Raw genomic sequence first — 22,705 nt, 5'->3', positions numbered from 1 at the left:
ATTTGAACACGTTTATCAAATCTTCCCTCAATCTTCTCTTCTGCAAGGGGAAGCTAAATACCTCTCAGTTAAGATATACTTCTAAGAGGAAGAGGAATTGTAAAAAGCTGAAAATCATCCGTGGCTTAACTAGGATGTCCAGGATAATTTAAACGTAAAAACTGACATACCATACAGTCGGCTCTGATATAATGTAATCATGCAATAGCTGCATCATTTAAACTAATTGAGTCAGATTCACATTACAGGCAATGCAGGTAAGGAAGGTTGGCATTCTGCAAATAATGATCTAAATTCTGCAATGGCATTAAAACCAATTCACATTGAAGAAACATGCATTATAGCAGAACCGACTACTGCAAAAATTAATGACACTCTGGAGGATTGGTAGAACTTTAAATGTCAGCAAAGGATTACTAAAAAACAAAATCAAAAGAGTTAAGATGAACTATGAAAGGAAACTAGCAAAAAAACATAAGCACTAATACAAAAAGCTTCAAGGAAGAGAATAGTGAAAGTAAATGTCTGCACTTTAGAGGAAAAAATAGTGAGGTAATAGTGGGAAACTGAAAAATAGCAGAGGCACTAAACCTACACTTTGTCTCTATTTTCACAGTGGAAGATAATAATTTCTTCTCAAAAACTGCAGATACCACAGAGGAACTTGATGAAATTACTGTAACTGGGAAGAAGGTATTAAGTAAACTGATGGGATAACAAGCAGTTAAATCCCTGAGGCCTGATGGCCTGTATCCTTGGGCATTAAAGGACATGGCAGCAGGGACAGTGGATGGAATGGTTATGATTTTCCAAAATTCCCTGGATTATGAAAAGGTACTAGTGGACTGGAAATATACTAATGTGACACTATTATTCAAGAAAGGAGATAGGCAAAAAGTAGGAAACTATAGATCGGTTAGCTTGACCTCTGCAGTAGGAACATTATTGGGGTTAATTGTTAAAATGGAGATAACTAAATGCTTGGAGAAACAAAGCTCAATTCTCCAGTGTCAACATGGTTTCATGAAGGCAAGACATGTTTGACAAACCTGCTGGAGTTGTTTCAGGATAAAACCAGCAAGGTGGATAATGAAGATCCAGTGGATGTGTTTTATCTCAACTACCAGAAGGCATTTACCAAAGTGCTGCCTAAAAGACTGACCTAGAAGGTTCAATCCCAGGGTGTTAAGGACAGAGTTTTGGATTGGACAGAGGATTGGCTGACTGACAGAAAGCAGAGGATTGGGATAAATGGGTCCTTCTCTGGATGGCAAACTGGAACTAGGGGGGTGCTGCAGGGTTCAGTTCTCAGTCCTCAACTTCTTACAATTTTTTTAATGGCCTGCAAACAGGAATAAAGTATAACAAAACAACATTCAGGCACGGTAGTAAAACAGGTAGGAAAGCAGGCGTTGATGAGAAGATAAAGAGTTTACAGATGGACATTGGTGGGCTCTGAGAATGGGCCAGGACCTGGCAGATGGAGTTTAATGTGGATAAGTGCATTTTGGTCAGAAAAATAAAAGGGCCAATTATGATTTAAAACAAAAGCAGATTCAAAATGCATCAATACAAAAAGATCAGGACAACTTTGTGTATGAATCACAAAAAGTGGGTAGATATACGTAAGAAAGGTAAATGGCATACTGGCATTTATTGCCAAAGAATTGGATCATAAAAGAAAAGAAGTGTTGTTACAATTATATAAGGCATTAGTGTGACCACACCTGGAATATTGTATCCAGTTTTTGTCTCTTTACTTGAGGAATGATGTAATGGCCCTGGAAGCAGTTCAGTTGAGGCTCACCAGGTTGATTCCAGGAATGAAAGGGCTATTGTACAAGGAGGAATCAAATAGCTTGGGTTTGTATTTAGCTGTAGTTCAGAAGAATGAGGGGGGATCTGATTGAGGGATATAAAATGCGAAAGGGGATTGATAAGGTGCACATTGCACAGATACTCCCCCTTGTGGGACAGCCTCGAACAAAAGGTTATAGATATAGAGTGAGGGGAGATAGGTTCTAAACAGTAATGAGGAGAAACTACATCTGTCAGAGGGTTGTGAATCTGTGGAACTCACTGCACCAGAGTGCCGTAGAGGCAGAATCAAGAAAGAAGCAGATATTCAAAAGAGAAAAAGCAGGATAAAGGATTATGGGGAGCAGGCAGCAAAATGGATTTGAGACCAGGATAAGATTGGCCATGATCATGTTAAATGGTGGAGCGGGCTTGAAGGACTGAATTGTCTACTCCCACTCTTCATCCCTATGTTCCTATGGAACAGATCCAGCTTCTCCAATCTATCCATATAACTGAGATTCCACATCCTTAGAATCATGCTTGCCTGTATTGTCAGCACAACTCTCATGCCTTGAATCCTTCGTAGAACATGGTGCCCAAACTTGTACACAAGTTTCCAGTTGAGGCTGAACAAGTGTGCTGTGAAGGTTTACCATTGCATTCTTGCTTTTGTATTCTATGCCTCTAATTATAAAACAAAGGATCTTAACACACCTTATTAATATCTTACTCAAATTGCCCTCCTACATTAAATGATTTGCACACGTCGACCCCAGTTTCATCTACTCCTGCACTCCCTTTAGAATTGTAACTTCTGTTTTATATTGCATTTTCTCATTTTTTACTGGTATATGTATCACTTCACAGTTATACAGTCATAGAATCACTGAGATGTACAGCACAGAAACAGACCCTTTGGTCCAATCATATATCCTAAACTAATCTAGTCCCATTTGCCAGCACTTGGCCCACATCCCTCTAAACCCTTCCTATTCATATACCCCATCCTGATGTCTTTTAAATGCTGTAATTAAACCAGCCACCACCACTTCCTCTGGTAGCTCATTCCAAGCATGCACCACCCTCTGTGTCAAAAAGCTGCACCTTAGGTCTCTTTTATATCTTTCCTCTCTCCCCTTAATGCAAGCCCTCTAGTTCTGGACTTCCCCACCCCAGGGAAAAGACCTTGTCTATTTACCCTATCCATGCCCCTCATGATTTTATAAGCCTCTGTAAGGTCACCCCTCAGCCTCTGATGCTCCAGGGAAAAAAGCCCCAGCCTGTTCAGCCTCTCCCTATGACTCAAATCCTCCAACCCTGGCAATATCCTTGTAAATCTTTTCTGAACTCTTTCAATTTTCAGAACATCCTTCCAATAGGAAGTAGACCAGCATTGCACACAATATTCCAAAAGTGGTCTAACCAATGTCCTGTACAGCCGTAATATGACCTCCCAACTCCTGTAACTTCCAGTTAAACTCAGAAGCCTTATTCGCTAGACTTATCCTTAAATGTCCCATTTAAGAAACATTTGGACAAGTACATGGATGGGATAGGTATGGAGGGATATGTTCCAAAAGCAGGCAAATGGGACTGGATTAATTGTGAAAACTTGCTAGCATGTAAAAGTTGGGTCGAAGGCCCTGTTTCCATGATCTCTGACTGTATGACTTTATCATTTATTTTCTTACCATGATCTATTCTCAAATGTCAATGCATATTAATTTAATGTTTGAATGTTGCTTAGAAAGCATCCAAGGAACAGGAGAATCGACGTTTCGGGCATCAGCCCTTCTTCAGGAAACATCGCTGATGCCCGAAACGTCGATTCTCCTGCTCCTTGGATGCTGCCTGACCTGCTGCGCTTTTCCAGCAACACATTTTCAACTCTGATCTCCAGCATCTGCAGTCCTCACTTTCTCCTGTTGTTTAGAAAGGCAAGGCACAAGACAAAAGATTTTAATGAAATGAAAATGCTCTAGCATTTTTTTCCCTATCTCCCGCCAAGGCTTTTTAAATATCTAAACCCTGTCTGAAGTGTGGCAACTCAAACTGGGTGATTCAAGCAGGAACAATTCTACAGTGCCAAATATAGTTTTACTCAGAGCTTATTGGGAAAGCTTCTTGGGCAATATGTAACAGAGGATGATCATCCTCAAGAAGGACAGGTCCTGATTTTACCTCTGAAAAGATTTTAGGTGGTGGAACTGGAAAGTAACCTGGAGACTGGATGATTTCACAGCCCAAGCTTCACTTATATGCCAGCTGTTCACATCTATTTGTGAACTGGGCGGAAAGCTGCAGAAAATACTGTAGAGTGGAATCCAACTGATTATGCAAAGTACTAGGCAGGATTGGATTCTGGAATATGTTGAGAATGTAACTTTTTTTCAGTAATTTCTAGATCTAACACTGCTTTTGCCTTGCATTTATATAATAGTTTGCAAGATTAACTTCATACATAATGAATTATTTAATAATGCATGAATGCTTTCACGACTTCTGATATAAAGATTTGAGTATACTGATCCTTCTATTTCAAACTTTGGCTAAATTACTGCAAGTTTCTCTTTTACATCATATTTTACAGTGTCATCTGCAAGCTGAATTATCCTATGTTCTTCACTTTTTAAGAAGTGTAAGTGCAGTTTTTCCATTAATTCATACATGCTATAGTCATTTTTTTAACGGCCTGTTCACAGTTAATATACAGAACCAAGTCCAAACATGGGTTTTTAATGTAGAAATGTAATGCTATAACTGTTTTACACAGATTTCAATTCACAATAGAAACTTGTACAACAATGACAACCATCTTTGTTTGGGGGGGCATTGTCTCACATCCTGCTCCAATGTTATGATTTTATAGACATTTGCTTTTTAGCTGGGGACTGCCAACAATAAACTGCACTGAAGTTTTGTTCCCCTTCAGTTATCTGGCACAGGTCTATTCAAAAGATTATTGCCAGTGGTTTGAAAGCTTTCTTTTCTTTCGGCAACTTGGACAAATGTAAGCTATGCTCCTGAATGTTCATGGAAAGTAACCATAGCTATTAAGTGGATGGTGTCAGCCTGAGCACAGTCACAATCCTCTCACCCCTCCTAAGACTTGAGCACATAATGTAGCCTTGCACAATTCAAAGCAGTCCTGAGGGATTGCTGTACAGTTAGAAATATCCTTTATTGGCCAAAACTTTGAACCAAAGCCTTAGATATTCCCTTCGGCAATTGGGAAATGTTACACGGCATTATCCAATGAAAAATAACAGTCAATGGGCTGCATTATCTCTCAATTAATATCACTCTTAAGATCATTTGGTCATTTATTCATTGCTGTTTTGGCAATCTTTCTGTACACAAATTGAGAGAAGATGGGGTGCTAAAGTAGTCACGATTACTGAAGTAAATTTTGTGAGGTCTGCTACACAGGTCTGCGACACAGGATTTTGTTGATGAAGAATTCATAAGCTCCTTGCACTTGATTTTTGAGATGACAGAGAAAGAAAAGAGGGAAGAAGAGATGAAAAGGAGCCTGAATTTATGGGTGTTGATCCATACATAAGAATTCTTTAACAAAGAATGCAAGATAATGATAAAAGTACAAGTGGAATTTTCTCTTTCTAATTTACGATTACTAAACCAATTACAGTTTCAGCTGAGGCAATAGCAATCGAAATTGTTGCAACATAAAGCTGGCAGAGGGAAAATAAATGATAAAGTTACTGGCAGAAACACAAATTCTATTTAAAGCTCATGTAAGTACCATTAATAAAAATGGTGACGTTCAAAGCTAGCGAAAAGGTATATTAAAAAATAAAATACAAAACAAATGGTGTAAAGACACTTGGAAATGAATCTATCTATCCATCATCTGAGTAAACAGTGCCATCAACGTAGTTTAATAACAAGACACTTTTGGAAGAGATATATAACATTGAGTATCCTGTTTTCCACTTCTTCTACTTAATTTGCTCACTTAAAAAGTATATATTTTATTTTGAAGACTGTGTGCTGATTTCATTATTTGAGAAATTGACCTGTGGATTCCCTAAGTCTGACATAATAAGGATCTAAATAAAAGTTACATATAACAATTGATTGTCTAACAGAAAATGCTTCTATAGTTTTGACATGTTAATGACAATTGCTGAATTCAGCATATCGAGGTACCTCTTTATAAGGATGCTGACAGTGAACTTATCTGCATAAAAGAAAGCCTTTAAGAAAAATCTCTACTTTACTTTTAACAATACTATGCACATGAATAGATTTAAAGTACCTTATGTGGTTTTACTAGACACAGACATGCAATACTTTCTAAACATCAACAAAATGCACATTTCTCACTCCAGTGAGGCCAATGTATAATTACAATGTACAATCATTAGGAAACCGTATCACTGTGACAAGAATCTGTTTTACTATTTGAGCTCAGATTTCACAGTTCTACTGTTGTCAGGTTGCTGTGAATTAGTTGCCTTGATCTCATGAGCAATTTCAGCCAACAAAATTCTCTTTACCTGTTTTACTTCTGGTCAGGGTTTTGAAATCCTATACTTGAATGTAAAAGCATTTTTAGAAAAGGTCATTGGGGAACCAAGAAGTATACAAAAGGTTATAGGTTGCTGCAGTTTATAAGTGATGAACGCAGGCATGAAATTAGTTTTGTATTTCAAGCACCCTCTATAAGGTGTAAAGATTCACTGTGCATTGGAAGTTTTATTTTAGATCATCATAATTTAGCGATTGCTTGTAGTTTTGCATTAATGCAAGTTTAAGCTGCAACATTCAATAATGAAAGACATTTTCCTCATAATAGCAAGATTATACCAATGAAACTGCAAATGCATATCATGGTTGATGGAGCAAGCTAAAAAGGATTTTCAACTGCAACTTGCTGTCATTGTGATCAATTTAAATTAGCAAATGAAATAAATTAAACACCAATAGATGGAACATGTTCACTCAGGTAACTGCACAAAGAAAGTATTTCTCTGCTTTTACTTCTCTCAGGATTGAAGCCTCCTTTGAAAAGAATCTGTTATATTTCTCATTTACACATAGTCTCCAGTAAAGGACACCTTCCTTAAGGACCATATTTCCACCATCTTCATCATACTCTCTCTAACCATTCCCAAAACCATCACTTGAAATAGGTACCAATCACAATAAACTGAAGGGCAGGAGGCCAGAACAACTCAGAATCAATAGCTCTCTATCTTTCACGAAGTGTTTCACCTTCATCTCTGTGTTAAAAGCAACTGCTGGCTAGACATTTACACAGCACATTTCCCATGCAATACAAAGAGAAAAGTCATTAAACTTTTCTTTCCTCTATAGTAAACTTTGATGGCAGCTGACCAAGATTAGGAAAAGCAAGGTGGTGAAGATATATTGAACACAGTCATCTGTGAAACCCCATTTGTTCTCCAAAATCTTTACAATTTTTTGCCCTCATTTTTCTACATCCTCACACCTAAAAGATTTCACACGCAGTCATGTCAAAGGCATGTAAGGAGTCACATTCATTGGCTTTCAAAGTCTAGTTAGAAATTTTTAAAGAGAACTGATAGCTTAATGAAAAGCGAGAAACTTTGAGAGAAGTGAAGAGCCTATATAACATCATTTTTGCCATGTTTTAATATAGGTAAATGTCAGCATCATCAGGGAAAGCTAACCATGAAAATAGTCTGGATACCAAAAACAACCGATTTTATTTTGAAAATTGGTCCCCTGTGGGGATCTGGGGTAGAAAATAGACTGGGTAACCTTCCATCTTTATCGGATAGACTTTGGATTTTCTATTGCATGGAGCAAGTGGGTGCCCTCCTGTTGACTGTACTAAATTGGGTGTCAAGCTCACAACCATAGTCTAGCAGGATCTGAATTCTTAAATAAAATATAAAATTGGAGATGCTGAAAATATTAAGCAAAACCGAAATTGCTAGAGAAACTTAGCGGGTCTGATGGCATCGTGGAGAGAAAGTGAAGCTAACACTTCAAGGAAGGGTGACTGGACTAGGAACATTAACTCTGTTTTCTCTCCATAAATACTGCCAGGCCTGCTGAGTTTCTCCAGCAATTTCTGTTTTTGGGTCTGAATGCTTTCCTTTTTGAGATAAACACCATCTAATGTACACTTTAGTGTTGACTTCCATTCTGCACAGCTAAAAAAGACTCTTGCTTTAAATTACATATTATAATGAATGTCATCTGTGAACTTTTAAACAATTACATTCAGCATTAAGAAATTATCTTTCTCTAGGATTAATAACTGTAATGCTAATTATTTTTAAAAAGGAAATGATTAACATTCAGAAAACAAAATTAATCAAAGCCTTTTTGTAAGCTACAAATTCTCTGTTATTTTATTGAGCAGCCAATATACAATATGGATTCTAAATATCTTGAACAAATTGAAACTTACTTTATTGTGTTCTTTGTTTGAACAATCCATATCTAATCAATAATTATTACTACGTTACCAAACGAAATTGAGATTCAATCATATGAGTCTACTAAAACAACTCAGATACTTCCATCACATTGTTTAAAAGATTTCTTCATGAGTTTCGTGAAGTGGTACAATTCAGTATAGCATGCACTATACAGGAAACATTTAATGACTGAACAGTGCATTTACACTTGAGAGCTCTTACCAGCCTATAAAACGCAAAACAAACTAGGTTTCCCTGACAATATCGAAGATTTGTTTTGTTCACAGCATTTTGTTTTATATGCAAGTTCTAAGTTGGAGACTAGAATAACGTGGGCTTTCTTGATTTGTTCTATGATTCAAACAATGCATTACAAAGGGCTCAACTGTGTCTTGGAAAGTTAAGGCAAAATAAAATTAATAATTTTGTGCTTAAATACAATATCCAGGGGACTATATCATCAATTTCAATGATAAAAGAGATCAGTACAATCTCAGCTTTAAATGAGATGTGTTATCTAGATAGGAAGGTTGAGTTACATTTTAATGATTGAGAAAAAAATTCTTTGCTCATTATGTGAACTTCTAAAGGATATATTATTTGGTTAAGTCCCCATGTGGCCTAAGGCAAATGGTGAAAGGTTAATAAAGACTTTAAGTGCACCTGTCTCTAAAGCTGTGGCACACTGTAATGGCAGTTTCCCATCTAACTTTTCTTAGGATTTACATATCACATTAGTGTTGTCCCTATAGAGTACTTAAGACAAATACGTCATTGTTCTGGATATTTATACCAAAAAAAATGTTTACAAGTACAATTTATACTGAAGTTTGAATGTATTTTAATGGGTGCTAATATACCCAGATTAACTGAAACACATTAGTTGAAGGTAAAATACTTTTGTCTTGCAAAGGAAAAAGTTGCAACAGAAGTTGTAAAGTATTGTAGACTATACAAAAATGATAATACTGCACCATATAATTCTACCACCTATAAATTGCAACTTAAGGACTTATTCAGTACCAAACAAAAAGACAGCAAAAAAAATCCAAACTTGATTCATTTTAAATTTGTGCTGTACTAGACGTAGCCTTTTAAAAATCCAAATTTGGCAGTCAGAAACAAAAGCTCTCCAATAGCTGGATGGAAAGTTTCAGGTTTCACATGTTATGGACACATGAGTAACATGGTTGTTGATCTTTGTATTTTACTTTTATCCTCAGTCATAATATTTGATACTATTGTATAAATGTTATATTCAAAAATGTGATAACTAACCATTTCTTGATTAAAAGTAGATTTGGAAACTTCAATCAGCAAACGTAGATAAATAGTTCTTAATGCTGCAAGTCAAATTTCGCAACCTGATGCTTATAAATTATTCCACAGTTGCATATCTCTTGATTCAGCATCACACAACTGGGGCACATTTGTTCAATTTTCTATCAGTCTTACACAAAATGATTTCATTTCAGGAAAGAGGTAACTCCTGCTGGTATTGTTTACACCTGCTGAATGCATGTCTTTGTACATTACAAGCTCCACCTCATGATGTTTTTGACCTCCCACTGTCTCTAAATTGTCAGACTGCTTATCTGACATTCAATGCTCAATCAGCAAATATTTCCACTGATTAAATATTGGAAAGATTGAAGCCATTTGTCTTCAACTCCTGCTGTAATCTCCTTCCCTCACCAATGATTCCATCCCTCCCCCTGACAACAGTCTGAGCCTGAATGAGACTCTTTGCAATCTTGATGCCTTATTTGACCTGGGGAAGAGTTTTCATCCACATGGTCACTCAGATCACCTATTTCCCCACCTACCACCTATCTCCAGCACTGTCTCAGCTCTTCTGCTGCTGAAACCCATTCATGCTCTTATTTACTTCAGAGTTGACTACTCTAATACATTCCTGGCCAGACTCTCAAATTCTACCCTTCATAAAACTGAGATCATCCAAATTTCTCTTGTCCGTGTTCTAACTTGTACAAAATGTTATTCTCACTGATCACTCTTGTGCTCAGTAACCAACACTGGCTCCTGGTTAACAATGCTTTCAATTTTAAAATTCTCATCTGTGTTTTCAAATCCCTTCCTTGCCTTGCCTATCCCCATCTCAGCAATCACCTTCCAGCCTCACACCCCTTTGATTTGTCTACACTCTAATTCTGGCTCTTGAGTATCTCCACCACCAGACACTGTGTCCTGAGCTGACAAAGTTTCCAAGCTCTGGTTGTCCCTTCTTTAACTCACTGTCTCACTAACCCACTTTCCTCCTTTAAGAATATTTCGTCAAACCTAGCTGGTAAAGCTTTTGGTCATCTGCTCTAATATCTCCCTATGTGGGTTGCTGTCACATTTTGGTTTACATGTCTCTGTGGTGTTTTGTTATATTAAATATGCTATGTGAACACAAATTGTTATTGTTAACAAACAGGAAAGTGCCAAAAGACATTCAATATTTAAAATGTTAAAGTGCAAGGTTTTTACTGACTGATGTAAAATATTTCAACCAAATTATATTCTTTCAAACTCATGCTATCTACATTTGATTGATGGAAGACAATCTACTTATTGAAAGTAGAACTTCACTAATCCACCATAAATATTGACATACATTGATATTATTAACTCTCTTTGTAGAGAAATAAATCAGTAGTTAAGAGTAAGTAATGCACAGTTAATTCACCAAAAGGAAAACTTAATTCCCTCTCCAGCTACATGGAGATCTGGAAGTTAAACACTTGATTGTAAATATTTTCCAAGCTTAATCATCCTATGCCATTTTATTTGTGTTTGTCATTGTCCCTCTTTATCAACTGAATAGGCCTTTATACTCACCAGTAATGCTTTTATAAATGATAGTTCAGTAACACGTTATGGGCAAAAGTACTGATGGAATACCAGTATTTTATGTTATGTAGGAGTCAGAAATGATCAAAATACAATATTCTTAAACTAAAGGGGAGCATCATTAACTGTGAACTTTAAAAACAAAGTTTATTCATTTCAAAAATCTTCCATAATGGCTTAAAGAATTGAATACAGTCATTCTAAAATTTATCACTGTGTCATATTTAAGATGAGCTCATTCTTAATAAACAACTTTGCATTACTACCCAATGAAAACAGCTCTGGAAGCCTAAACTGTCTATTTTATGATGGACAACAAAGTGAAAATCGTGTCACAGGTAATGAGAATTGGAGAATAGGGTATTTTCAGTAACTTGTCATAGGAGAGAATGCAGACTTTCTTCAGATTACCCACCCATCATATCCACCCACCAGCAGCAAAGACTATTCTGAACTCAGTATAAGGTAGTTTCAAAGCCATTGCTGAAAGATCCCATGATTGTTGTGGCCAACAAAGAGGTACCTTTCAAACTTTATTTTGTTAGCAGGAATAACTAGATTATTGGAGTTTACATTAATTAAATTATCCTTTGAAAGGAAAGTTCAAGCCTACAGCAAAATTTAAAAAAACAGACACAATTTGAATTATTATACCTCAGATCAAAACAAAATGAGCTGGAACCCTATGTAAATATCAGAGACAAAGGAATTTATTTATAAGGGGCCAACTATATCATTGCCGTACATTTGTACTTTTAACTGTAAATAAAATCATACATTAGTTGTGCAGAAATCTACAGAAATGTGCTTTATCAAGTTAGATTTGTGTTTTATCATATCCCTAACGTGCAGCAGACCTTGTCTAGAACTTACTTTCGTCATCACTGGAAGTTACAATAAAAAGCGTGCTTGAGTCAAATATCCTAGGTTGGACCGCAGTTTTCTTTCATTGCCAAGATGAAAACAATATTGCGATTTGTTTTGGAAATAAAGGCTCAACGTATCATTCATCTCTGCCTTAGTCCAGCAGCAAACGAGACCACACAGGATAACCTTGAGAGAAAGAACTCCTCACCTGGACACCTGCTTGTGAACCACTGCTTTCCCAGAATGTGCTTTTTTCCCCCAGAACCTGACTTCCCTTTACGTGATATGGACAGATAAAGCTGCTATTATAATTCAAAAGAATTTGCTCGTTGTGCACAGATACAGCAGTCTACAGAGTCTGCACACTGGACAATGGCAAAAGGCAACCTTTATTGTTCGCTAATGGCAGAACGGTGGACAAGACATTTCGCTTCAACAAATGAAACGTAAGAAAGGCACAAGACCTTCAGCGCCACGAAATCAAAACCAGATGCTGTGTCATGAAATAGAAAACAATAAAACTTCTGAAGGCCATAAATTGTGAGCAAGGCAATTACACAAGGTCATTTCAGTGCAGGTAACATACGGTAGGGTTTAATTTCCTGTTATGTATATCAATTATTGAAGGGAGGGCATCATTGTTCCCACTTAATCTCTATTTAAGAACAAATCCCGCCATGAACAAAAAGAAACTTCTGCTATTGGTGGACACTATTTATTTTTCTTGCACTTTAAGCTTCCAACGTTTTCAATTCGGCGCGTCAAATAGGCAAGAGATGAACAAACACGATTCGTGCAAATCGATGGCAGGGAATTAGTGTCTTTCAATCCAATCAGATTTACATCCGAGTGAAGCGTTTTTTGTGTCGCCTGGCCGACTTCTCGTCAGCTGAACACTCTGCACACCCCACAGATTTTGAATCCTTGCATCTAATGTGCCTATTGTTCCCTCTTTCTCATTTCTTCACGTTTAGAACAGCCTCAGCCTTGTCAACGGTGTTTTTTTTTGTTAGAAATATGTTCGAGTGGGATCTCGACCTCTCTCCAACTTCCGTGGGAAAACTGTCACAAATACTTCAGCGCTCTTTGGTATGGCTGTGCAGCACCATCAGTTCTGGAGCACAGTGCCCACATGTGGTACCAGTGCAGCTCTCACAGTGAGAGAGAGATAGAGAGATCTCGGGAAGCCTTGGCACCGTTCCACCTCCTCTCACTCCTACCACTGTTCGAGGCTCTAGTTTGGCTCGACCAATGATTGATCGGCTGGAGGAAGACCCAGCAAATGAGCAGCGGCGAACGCGTGGTCTCCTGTCTGTGGAGAAGGCGGGCTCATTGGTAACTGAGATTGCTGCAATAAAACAAGGGCGGGCTGGAAAAGGAGACTAACGCACCCATGAATTAGTCCCAACTCAAACAAAGCGAGAAGCTTTAGCCGGATGCCAACTGTTGGCGGTAGCCACGGTAAAGGGCACTCAGACTTGGACTAATGCCAGGGCAGAGACTGTTTCTTTAACTCTTACCTTGCCGGATCCAGGGATGACGAGCTTCATGGCTTGTCTTTTGAGCTCCGTTAACTTGAGCTGGCAATTTTGACACCAGGCCCCCTTCTCTTCCTTCTCGAAGGTATCAGCCTCCGTCCCGGAGACCGCTCCTGCTCCCTCGGGAGCCGGCCGGCTCCCGCAGTGATCTTCCTCGACCGCCTGCAATCTCTTCCTGAGGCCGGCCTGCAGGGGGATGGTGATCTCCTTGGCTGGGCTGCCATCCAGCACCTGTAAAACACACCAGCAAAGAGAGGGGAGGGGGAGAGGGGAAGAGAGAGAGAGAGAGAGAGAGAGATGGATTGAGGTGTGCTGGCCACGTTACTCAATAACATGGGAACCGAGAAAAGTCTCACAATTAAAAACTTTATCAAACTACTGACATACACATGCAGGAGTCGCTTACTAAACATCGTTTCAAACCTTCTTACAAAAAGTTCAGTTTGTTTAATACCTGTTTGTTTACCTGCTGTTGTAAACTCCGCGTAATGCTCAGTGCAACAAGTCTTTGATAATTTTGACATGTACATGACCAGGTGCTGTGCTATGGGGCTATGCCTCTTCGTTCTAAGTGTCCTCTCAGAAAACACCATGGGGAACAGAGACCAACCAGCTCAGGGTCCGGCACAGCTTATCCTGAAACTTGACTCAGCCCTGACCCCCACATCCAGTTACTATGAGCCCTAGATTTGTTACTCACCGCCTGTCTGCGACACTGCGGCTCCAACCCGCGAGGTTTACTCCCTGGCATCGTGGATCAAGTCACTTTCGGTTATTTGCATGAACGCGTCAAGACGAGACCAGAGTCAAAGAGTTATTGGGCCAAGTCCTGGCTCTCCGCTGGTCAATGCGGAATCATATCAACAGCACGCACTACACTGAGGGAGCTGTCTGATCATGAGAGCAACACAGTTGTCATGAAATGTTTGATTTCCTCAAATGCCCCTGAAAAGTCTAACGCGGTATTTGCCCGGCCACATGCTTCGACTATTCAGGTCCTAAAGGGGACAAGGATAAGTTTGAGTTTGAAGTTTGTGTGGACTCGGGGAAGCGGCAGGCGTATCTTCCAGTGGGTGGAGCACCGCAAGCATTTAAACCACTGATCGGTCAAGGACTTCCCGTGACTGACAACAGTAAACTGTTCACAAGCCTGCAGGGATGGGAAATTGCCAGTGTCTCCTTCCAAACAGCACTCTCGACAATCCTCACATCTTTCCAATGACAAAACAATTAGGAACTGTTTAGACGACCTAATCAGAAAGGTTTCAATTTCAGAAAGGGAGGCTTTGGTAAAACAATTTCACAGTGTGAGAGGCTGTCAACGTTCTCTGATTTGTTGCACTGTGTGATTTGTGGCTATAATTGCCATTTAAATCGGAGCACTCCGATCTTGCCAACACTACAGGCGTGCTCCTTCGGCGTCAGTCCCACTATTACCCTTCTTTCACTTTTGTTAACTCATTAAACTGGAGACTGAAATTCAAATCCGCTCGCAAAAGGTTTAATTGGCAACATTGCACCCTTCATCCGGTGAATCGGACTGAATCTTTCTTCAGATGATACATTCAAGTTTGGGTTAAGGTCCTCAATCATTCTGGTAGATATCAGTGGCCAACACACTGCCCCACCCCCACGTTCCTAACCATCACTATCAGGAAATAATCGGAATCATTTAATTTTTAAAAAATACTCCTTAACCTGAACAATTTATTTTTTGTCGCAAACTCGATTTAAACTCCTAAGACTCGCCCCCTTTTTGTTATAAGCGTCTGCAAAGTTATTCCAGCTCCCAGTCTTTCTAACTGCGATTGTTTCTGCAGCTGTAGCGTCACCTGTTGGCCACAGCCATATACACACCCGAGGACCAAATGGGGCCGACCACATGGCTGCTGTTAATCCTGCTCAAAATTCGGTGTTCCCCCCCCCCCCCCCTCCCCCAGTGTTGGTCGGTCTTGTCTCTGAATGATTGTGAATTCTCTATGTCGGGAATGTAAGGCGATGCATGGGACAGACGAAGGCACAACAGATCACAGAAACCATGAGAAAAAAAATTCGTTTGAAAACTCAGAATATTTCTGACTTTTTTTAGACCACACTTGACCTCTTTACGTGGTGTTGGGCCGTGATCAATGTTTTGAGCGTGCGGAAACTGTCCGCATTTAACATGAGGCAGAATCTCAGTGGGGAGAACATGGTGATTAAAGGAAACCAGACAGATATGGAGTAAGTGCTGTATGCGTTCATTCATTCCAAACCTTAAATATATTAGGAATGTTTTTTTGCTAAGCGCACATTAAACATACATTTCAAATGAATTAGAACCAAAGCTGAAGAAACTTGGATCAATACCAGATTTGACTCAAGCGTTAATATAAAACCCCTGTTCAGTTCACACCGCGCTTGGTAGGTGCAAACTTAGCACGACTTGGAGCTGGAGTATTCTTCAGTGTTGGCCAGTTTGGCAACATGACTCCTGTATGTTGGGAGAAGATTGGGATAGCCCTGCATTATCATGGTTCGTATCGTGATTATAGACCCTCAGCCTGTAGTGAGTGGAACATAAGTTCGAAAACACATTATGAGAAATGGAAGCTGAGTTGACGTCGGCCGGGAGTGGGAGGTAGAGAGGGAGTGGTCGGTTGTATGGGGTGGGTGTTGGAATCGGGTCTCATGCTGGGAAGCGGTGGCAAACAGCTGTGGAAGCTGGACAAAGTGCAATTGTGAGATGTCTGGTCAGAAGAACTGGGTGATGCATCTCAAATTACACGCCCTTCTAAAAATAAGCCTCCTTCAACTATATCGTGTCTCATAAAAGAACCCAAAAAGATCTATTCCCTTACAGAGCTCTTGCTCAGTAACACTGAGTACAAACGTGCCTGAATACTGGTGATGAAGGTTAAAGCTTTGCCCATTACAGAATTACAAGAACTTTATTCATAGAATAAAAAATGAGAAACACCTCAGGTTTAAGAACAAAAGAACATTAGCCCTATATGGATCACAACCAAACAACCACCTTATCCCACGATTTAGCCCAAGACTCCAAGACTCATTTGCCCTCCGGAAATGCCCCTGGAGTTTAAATTCCACCGGGCTATTCTTGCTAACAGAACAACAGTCCTGTATTTCTGTGGCTGCACACCGCCTGCTGGCCTGACCAGGGAGAAGGAGCAGCCCTGCAGCATCTGCTCCACTGAATGGCGGTGGCTGTCTCCCTCCAACCCCCCGCCCTCCGCCCCTCAACCCGCGTGCCCGTGTCACGGCGCGCTCGAGCACCGCGCGCACCCGAGGGCCGAGCCGCACAGCGAGCGCCCGCCCCCTTGCTCGAAGGAGAGGGGTGGGGGGGGGGGGGGTCGCTCCCTTGGCTGCTCTCTCTCTATCAGTCTCCCTGGGCTCCGGTTCACCTGACCCCTCCGAGTGCCTGAAGTGGGCAAGGAAGGGGGCTGTGGGCAGCGGCTCCCCCCTGCACATTGCTGAGAATCCCACACGGCGAGGGGCGGCCCTTTCCACCCCTTCCTCCCCACGCCTGAGTGCTCTATAAAACATGCATGTCCTCTGAGAATCCCCACTCTAGTGCTTACTTTGAAATGACTGCCCTGGAGTTTCGCACCTCTTGTCATTTTTGAGTTCACAAGACGGTGAGTTTGGACTGAACGTTAGGCTGTGCTGGAGGGGAAGGGGGAGCCCTGTGTTGGGAAGGGAATTACCGAGGACTTCAGGACAAACTCCGATCAACTCCGATCCCCTTTCAAACCTGGGGAACTGCTGCCCGCTTGCTGGACTCCGGGTAGAGAAAGGAATCCAGAGATGTTTGGAAGCTGAGAGTTCTCCTGTCCAGCCCCAGTTACGCTGCAATGATCCAACTGCACCGCTTTCACATCCGCGGGAACACGGTCGAAGCAACAAATTGGAAAGTTTGCGCCAAAACATAGACACAGACACACACACACACAACAGTCGAAACACACATTCGAAATGTGACTAAAGGAAGGCAGCTGAGCGATGTGCTTTTAAAAGTCAGATCCCTTCACAATGTTGCAAAAGATTTCTCTAAACACTCACCCTGTGCTTTCGCCTTAGGAGGTGACTGGTGAATCCAAATATTATGTCAGAGTCCAGGCAGAAAGTGCCGATTTCCAGCAAGTTGGTGTTTTTCCTGGGAGGGGATTCTGGCCACTGTTGTGAAGACATGATGCCGTGCGGATCTCCGAGCTTGCTCCCTGAGCCGCACTCTGGCACGGGAGACGCCTCACTCACTGGAGAGTGACATGTTGGCAGTCATCGCTTGTTCCATACCCTGGCACAGTGCGCAAAAATCCCGCTAATCGGCAGTCAGGCGAGCTCCGGTCCTTCTGTACCACTCCCCTCAATAACGTCCCACCAAAGTATCCTGTTCCAGCCGGAAAGCTTCTTGCATTCACTGGCCCCACTGTATGAGGCGACATCAATAGCCATCAGCAAATCTTCTTCGGAAACTCCCCCCCCTCCACTCCCCTCCCCAGCACCCACCCAGCCATCCCGGTTGCTTGTTCCTCCAGCAGTGGCAAGGAAAGTGTTGAAAGCGTGGAGAACAGCTCCTGTGTCTGTGTATAGTGTGTGTAGTGTGTGCGAATGATCCTGAAACTGAAGGTTTCCGCTGTGGACTGGAGGAAGAAATGGGTTGCAGTGGAGCAATTTCTTTTTGTGTGTGGATGCTAGTAAGCCTCTCCTCACATCACCTCATTCATTAGTGGGGGGCTAAAGGACAGAGCTACACCCCTGGAAAACCTGCTAATTGTTAGCTATCAGCCTGGAACCTTGCAGCTCGGGCTGGACCGCCAGTGACTCGAGGGGAGCCAATCCCACTGTGGTCAGCTAGGTGACAGAAACCACTGACAGGAGGAAATCACAGTGAATAATCGATTTCGCCCCTTTTTCTTCCAGAAATGTAACTTATTCCTAGGATTCTTTGAGGGACAGCAGCAACTCGCAATCTCTCAGAAGTCCGATCAGAATTTCTGGGGACGGAACGCATGTTTATGAGATTTCTAGGTTACTGAGCGATAATCAAACAGAAAAATCAATTAAATTCTGATTATAGCCAGCTTACTTTGCATTCTACTCAGCTTATATCCTCATTAATTAACATCTCCCACCAAACTAATAGAGAAAGATGATTGAGCTATTTAATTTTTCTTCAATTACTGTACAGTACAGTCTATTTGCACGATTACTTTCTATAAATTATAAAGTGGAATTTTAATAAGAAAATCACCTAACACTGGTGCAGTAGGGTGTTCTTTCAGTTATTTATCACCACATAATATCTGCAGAATACTTTCTTTCGGGAAATTGATAGGGGTCAGCTCCAAGCTCTACGTCTAGTCCACTGAAAGCTGGGCAAAATGATAACAGGACGGCGATCTCAAAGTTATTAACACTGTCCTCGATTGTTCTTCCAAATAAAGTAAAACATCAACGAATCGATTGCGCACAAAGCCCATTAGAGTAGATAAAGTCCATTATTTATATGTTTTGAAAGCGATCCTCAGACATTAACATGACTCTGTTAATAAAAATCTTATCGCCAGGGCACAGAGGAGTAGTCGACAGATAACCAGACAGTCATTACCTTTATAATAAAGAAATTTGTGTCAGTGATTTAAAGAATGCCACTTTTTCCCATTCGGTGGATTTGCCAGCGCTCGGTGAGATATGTGGTTTTGGTTTGCTGCTTGTTTATTCAGCAGTCATTTGAGTAACTTCTCTTTAGATTAGGAGTCCTTTAGTGATTGGTCCAAACAGAGTATCATAAAAGATTCGCACAGTGAGCTGAGGGCATGTGTTGTAAGCCCTGTCTTGTCTCACTGCGGAACCATAATAAAGTACTTGTGGGACGCAAGGCTGACTAAGTCCTGCCCTTAAATTGAACGTGTATTGATTTAATGTAAAACCGAGCATTTTAAGAAAAACAAATCCATCCGTTCCGCTCCCACCCAGTACTTCCGTTTCACACTCGAGACAATGCCGTGCTTAATGGGTTTGCAGTGAGTAGAACTATAACTGCACAGACGCATGGTATCGCGCCAACAACTTAGGCAGTCTGCCTCAACTCACTAAGTAACTTCTTAGCTTTCGACTCACTTAGCAACTCAGTCAGAAAACAGCAGACCATAGCGATCTAGTGTAATTAGTTGAATTGTAAGATTCTGACGATTATAATGTTCCCGAGTACACCCCCACCTCCGTTTAATTCTTCCATTGTCCACAATACTTCAGTTTTGATAAAAATAATGAAACACAAATAATGACAACGTGTGTAAATCTTGTAGTAATTGCTGTTTCTCGAGGGCGGCGAGGGGGCGCTCAATCAAAACAGGGAATATAGCATAAGGCGTGAAACACTTATCGTACATATGTTAAATATTTAATTAAACGCCTTTGTGATCCACAAAGATTGTCGTACTGATAAAGAAGTCTTACTTCCTTGTGCGAAGTTAAACTTCATTCCTGAATGAATGCTACGTGTTTACAGTGCATCATATGGTTACTGTATTCCATAGCTGCTGTACAATTTTACATTTAATTTGCAAAGAATACAATAGATTGTGGTCTAGAGGCCCCTAGGGAAATCTGCGCGACAGTACCCAAGAATCCATGAAATTCAATGTAATGCACTAATCATGGTCGCATTATGGTATTAATTGCTATAATGCTTACTTGTAATCCTATCATAGGATACAGAACACACTTTTTCGCTGTAGATGAATTAGATTTAGGTGGTCACTGAGTAAATTAGTAGTATATTTTCTCACTTCATGCAATTCACACTGATTCAGCCTCTGACATAAATATGCTTCAACCCTGATGTAAAAGTCAACACTCCTGACGTTCCTAGAGAGACATGGTGCAAGTCTCAGGGACGTGTTAGAATTTTACTTTTCAAGAGGCACACAGGCCACATAAATGATAATTAGAATTCGTTGTAAAGATGATTTATCGTGTCTATCATCGTGCTTGAAAAGCCTGGGTCACCGATGAATGCTGATGAAATTCTAAGATCTGCTCCCTAAAGACTCCCCGCATCTGCTGTCCTCTTGGTTGGAAGGAAATAGCCGAGGGCGTGCATCTTATTAAAGCGAGGTGGAAATTTAGACATTTTGTCAAGCAAAACATTTCTTTGTGCACCAAAAGCATGTCATCGGAATAAAGTTAAACCGAAAACAAGAGTTCAACCAATGATTCTGATGGCCACTCCTGCATTTAGTACATCAGAAGGGATTGATTGATATGATTAATTATTTACAGCATTTAAACAGGCCTAGGAACAGGAAGCGTGAAAATATTAAAGGTGTATTTGAATACGTTTGATCATCATATTCAAAAGCCCCGGAGGTCCAAATATTCCCCCAAAGAAACCTCAGCCCCAATACCACTGGAGTCTTGCTCGAGGATGTGGTTGAGTTTTGTTATTGCAGGAAAGCGATACGTCAGCCACAGGTCATGGATCCCCAATTATTTTGCTTCTAGCATTCAATAGATGTAAAACAAACAATGGTTGAAGGTCAGGGAACCGCGGAAGAGTGACATGTACTAATGAAAAAGAGTTACACGCAGTAACTTGTTCGAATTGTTTGCACCGAGTTGGCAAGTCGCTACTTGTACCGAGCTTTTCAATTTCCACCTCCTATTTGCAAGTAATGAAGAGAATGATGAGGAACAGTTTGTAATCCACTATCCTCCATTTCATTTCCTGTCAGTCTAATCAGGCTGCTTTCACCCACTGCTGCCTTAACAGTTTGGCTACAAAATTTCATGAGGGCTGCAAGACAATACATTATTAGAAACAAATATCTTAAACTTTTATCACTTGTTCCTCTTGAAAAGGATCGTGCATTTTATTGCTTCGTTCATGTGTTGAGTTTTAATAAAAGTTAAGCGGTCTCTTATCCAAATTGATTTTGTGCAGTTACCCATATCACAAGGAACACGGTCTAATTTCATCCCAGTTTAACTGTCTGAATGATTTTCTTGGTCCAGGGCCCAGTAATATCGTTATTAAATGAAGTCTGGAGTATGGCACGGTGGGAGAAAAAAAAAGGAACTGCTTGATTCTGAATGTTAAACTGGAGCAACTCTGCAAGACTGACCTTGCTTTAGGATTGCTGCTATTGTCATGCGCACAAAGCGTTTTTTTGTGAAAAATGAAATCAGTGTTTTCTGTCGTAATTACAGGAATGGAACATGTCGCTACTTTCATAATCACATTGTCCATCTGAGCCAAGTCCATTTTAAAACCAAAGACTGTGAATTGTTCGCCACGCTTTAGCACGAGATGTCTATGTACTTATCTCTCTTGATCTCAGATATTGTGTGTGTGTATATGTGTGAACATCCCAGATCCCGAAAGCTTTGGAGGGCTCAGTCGATACTAATGAAAACTTTGAAAAATAATTAGACTGTGCATCCATCAAAGCGACACGAATGATGATTGGGGCTCTGAAAGTTAATGAATACAGACTGGAGACAGCTTGACGGCTCTGATGAGCGCAGTTGGATTCAGCACCATGGCTAGTGCTACAAACCTGCTTTCTCCTCCCCCGTCCCCCGTGCTCAATAGAGTATTGAAGCATTAAATGTTAGAGTAATTATACGACCTCCGTAACCCAGACTGCTCCAACCGTATCCAAGCGATTATAAACAATCAATTACGGTGTTTAAATATTGCGTTTACGATCATTTATATTAATGCAGTTCCAACGAAGAGGTACCTCTGCGATAAATTTGCATTATCTCTCACCTCGCTTCTCTGGCAACGTTGATTCCAGCAGAGATTGGCTTAGATTTGATGCTGAAACCAAAGTATTTACAAAAATATCTTTCCTTATTCCATCAGGACATTTCCCTCAATTTGTTATTCCAATTGATCTTTATCACGCTTGCTCAGTTAGGTTCCCTTATGTTTTCCTCTCGCTCCGCTTCGAACATTAACATGAAACTGAATACAAGTGAAATGGAACAGAATTATATACACAAAGGTAGCGAATAGGCGAAAAATGCCGTGTGGACATAGCGAAAGGATGATTCGTGCATTGGAGGGAGAGTGCAACAAGAACCGGTGAAAGACACACAGGAAATGCCATAAGTTCAGATGAGAAGAGTGCACTGGGGAGACAGGGATCACGAGGCAGATAAGATTTTAAAACTAATACAAGAAATATAACAGAA

The 22,705-nt window shown here is 40.5% G+C and overlaps 1 protein-coding gene across 4 annotated transcripts in view; it reads right to left on the bottom strand.

Annotated features, from left to right (window-relative positions):
- The window catches only part of kif26ab (kinesin family member 26Ab), a 245,943-nt gene extending 227,995 nt beyond the window's left edge, over positions 1–17,948 (bottom strand). For 2 of the 4 annotated variants that reach the window (XM_072568617.1, XM_072568618.1), the window contains exons 1-2: positions 17,561–17,948; positions 13,481–13,729 (exon numbers count right to left, since the gene is read on the bottom strand). In XM_072568617.1, the coding sequence (XP_072424718.1) occupies positions 13,481–13,729; positions 17,561–17,689 (378 nt within the window). In that variant the 5' untranslated portion in view covers positions 17,690–17,948. Of the gene's footprint in view, positions 1–13,480; positions 13,730–14,198; positions 14,742–17,560 lie in introns of those variants that run through there. The other 2 variants (XM_072568615.1, XM_072568616.1) reach the window with 2 other exon arrangements.
- Between the last annotated feature and the right edge of the window lie 4,757 nt (positions 17,949–22,705).

This window comes from Chiloscyllium punctatum, chromosome 4, assembly GCF_047496795.1.
Source record: "Chiloscyllium punctatum isolate Juve2018m chromosome 4, sChiPun1.3, whole genome shotgun sequence".
Lineage (NCBI taxonomy): Eukaryota > Metazoa > Chordata > Chondrichthyes > Orectolobiformes > Hemiscylliidae > Chiloscyllium > Chiloscyllium punctatum.
The sequence above is the reverse complement of the archived record's forward strand: the minus strand, read 5'-3'. Positions and strand labels throughout refer to the sequence as shown.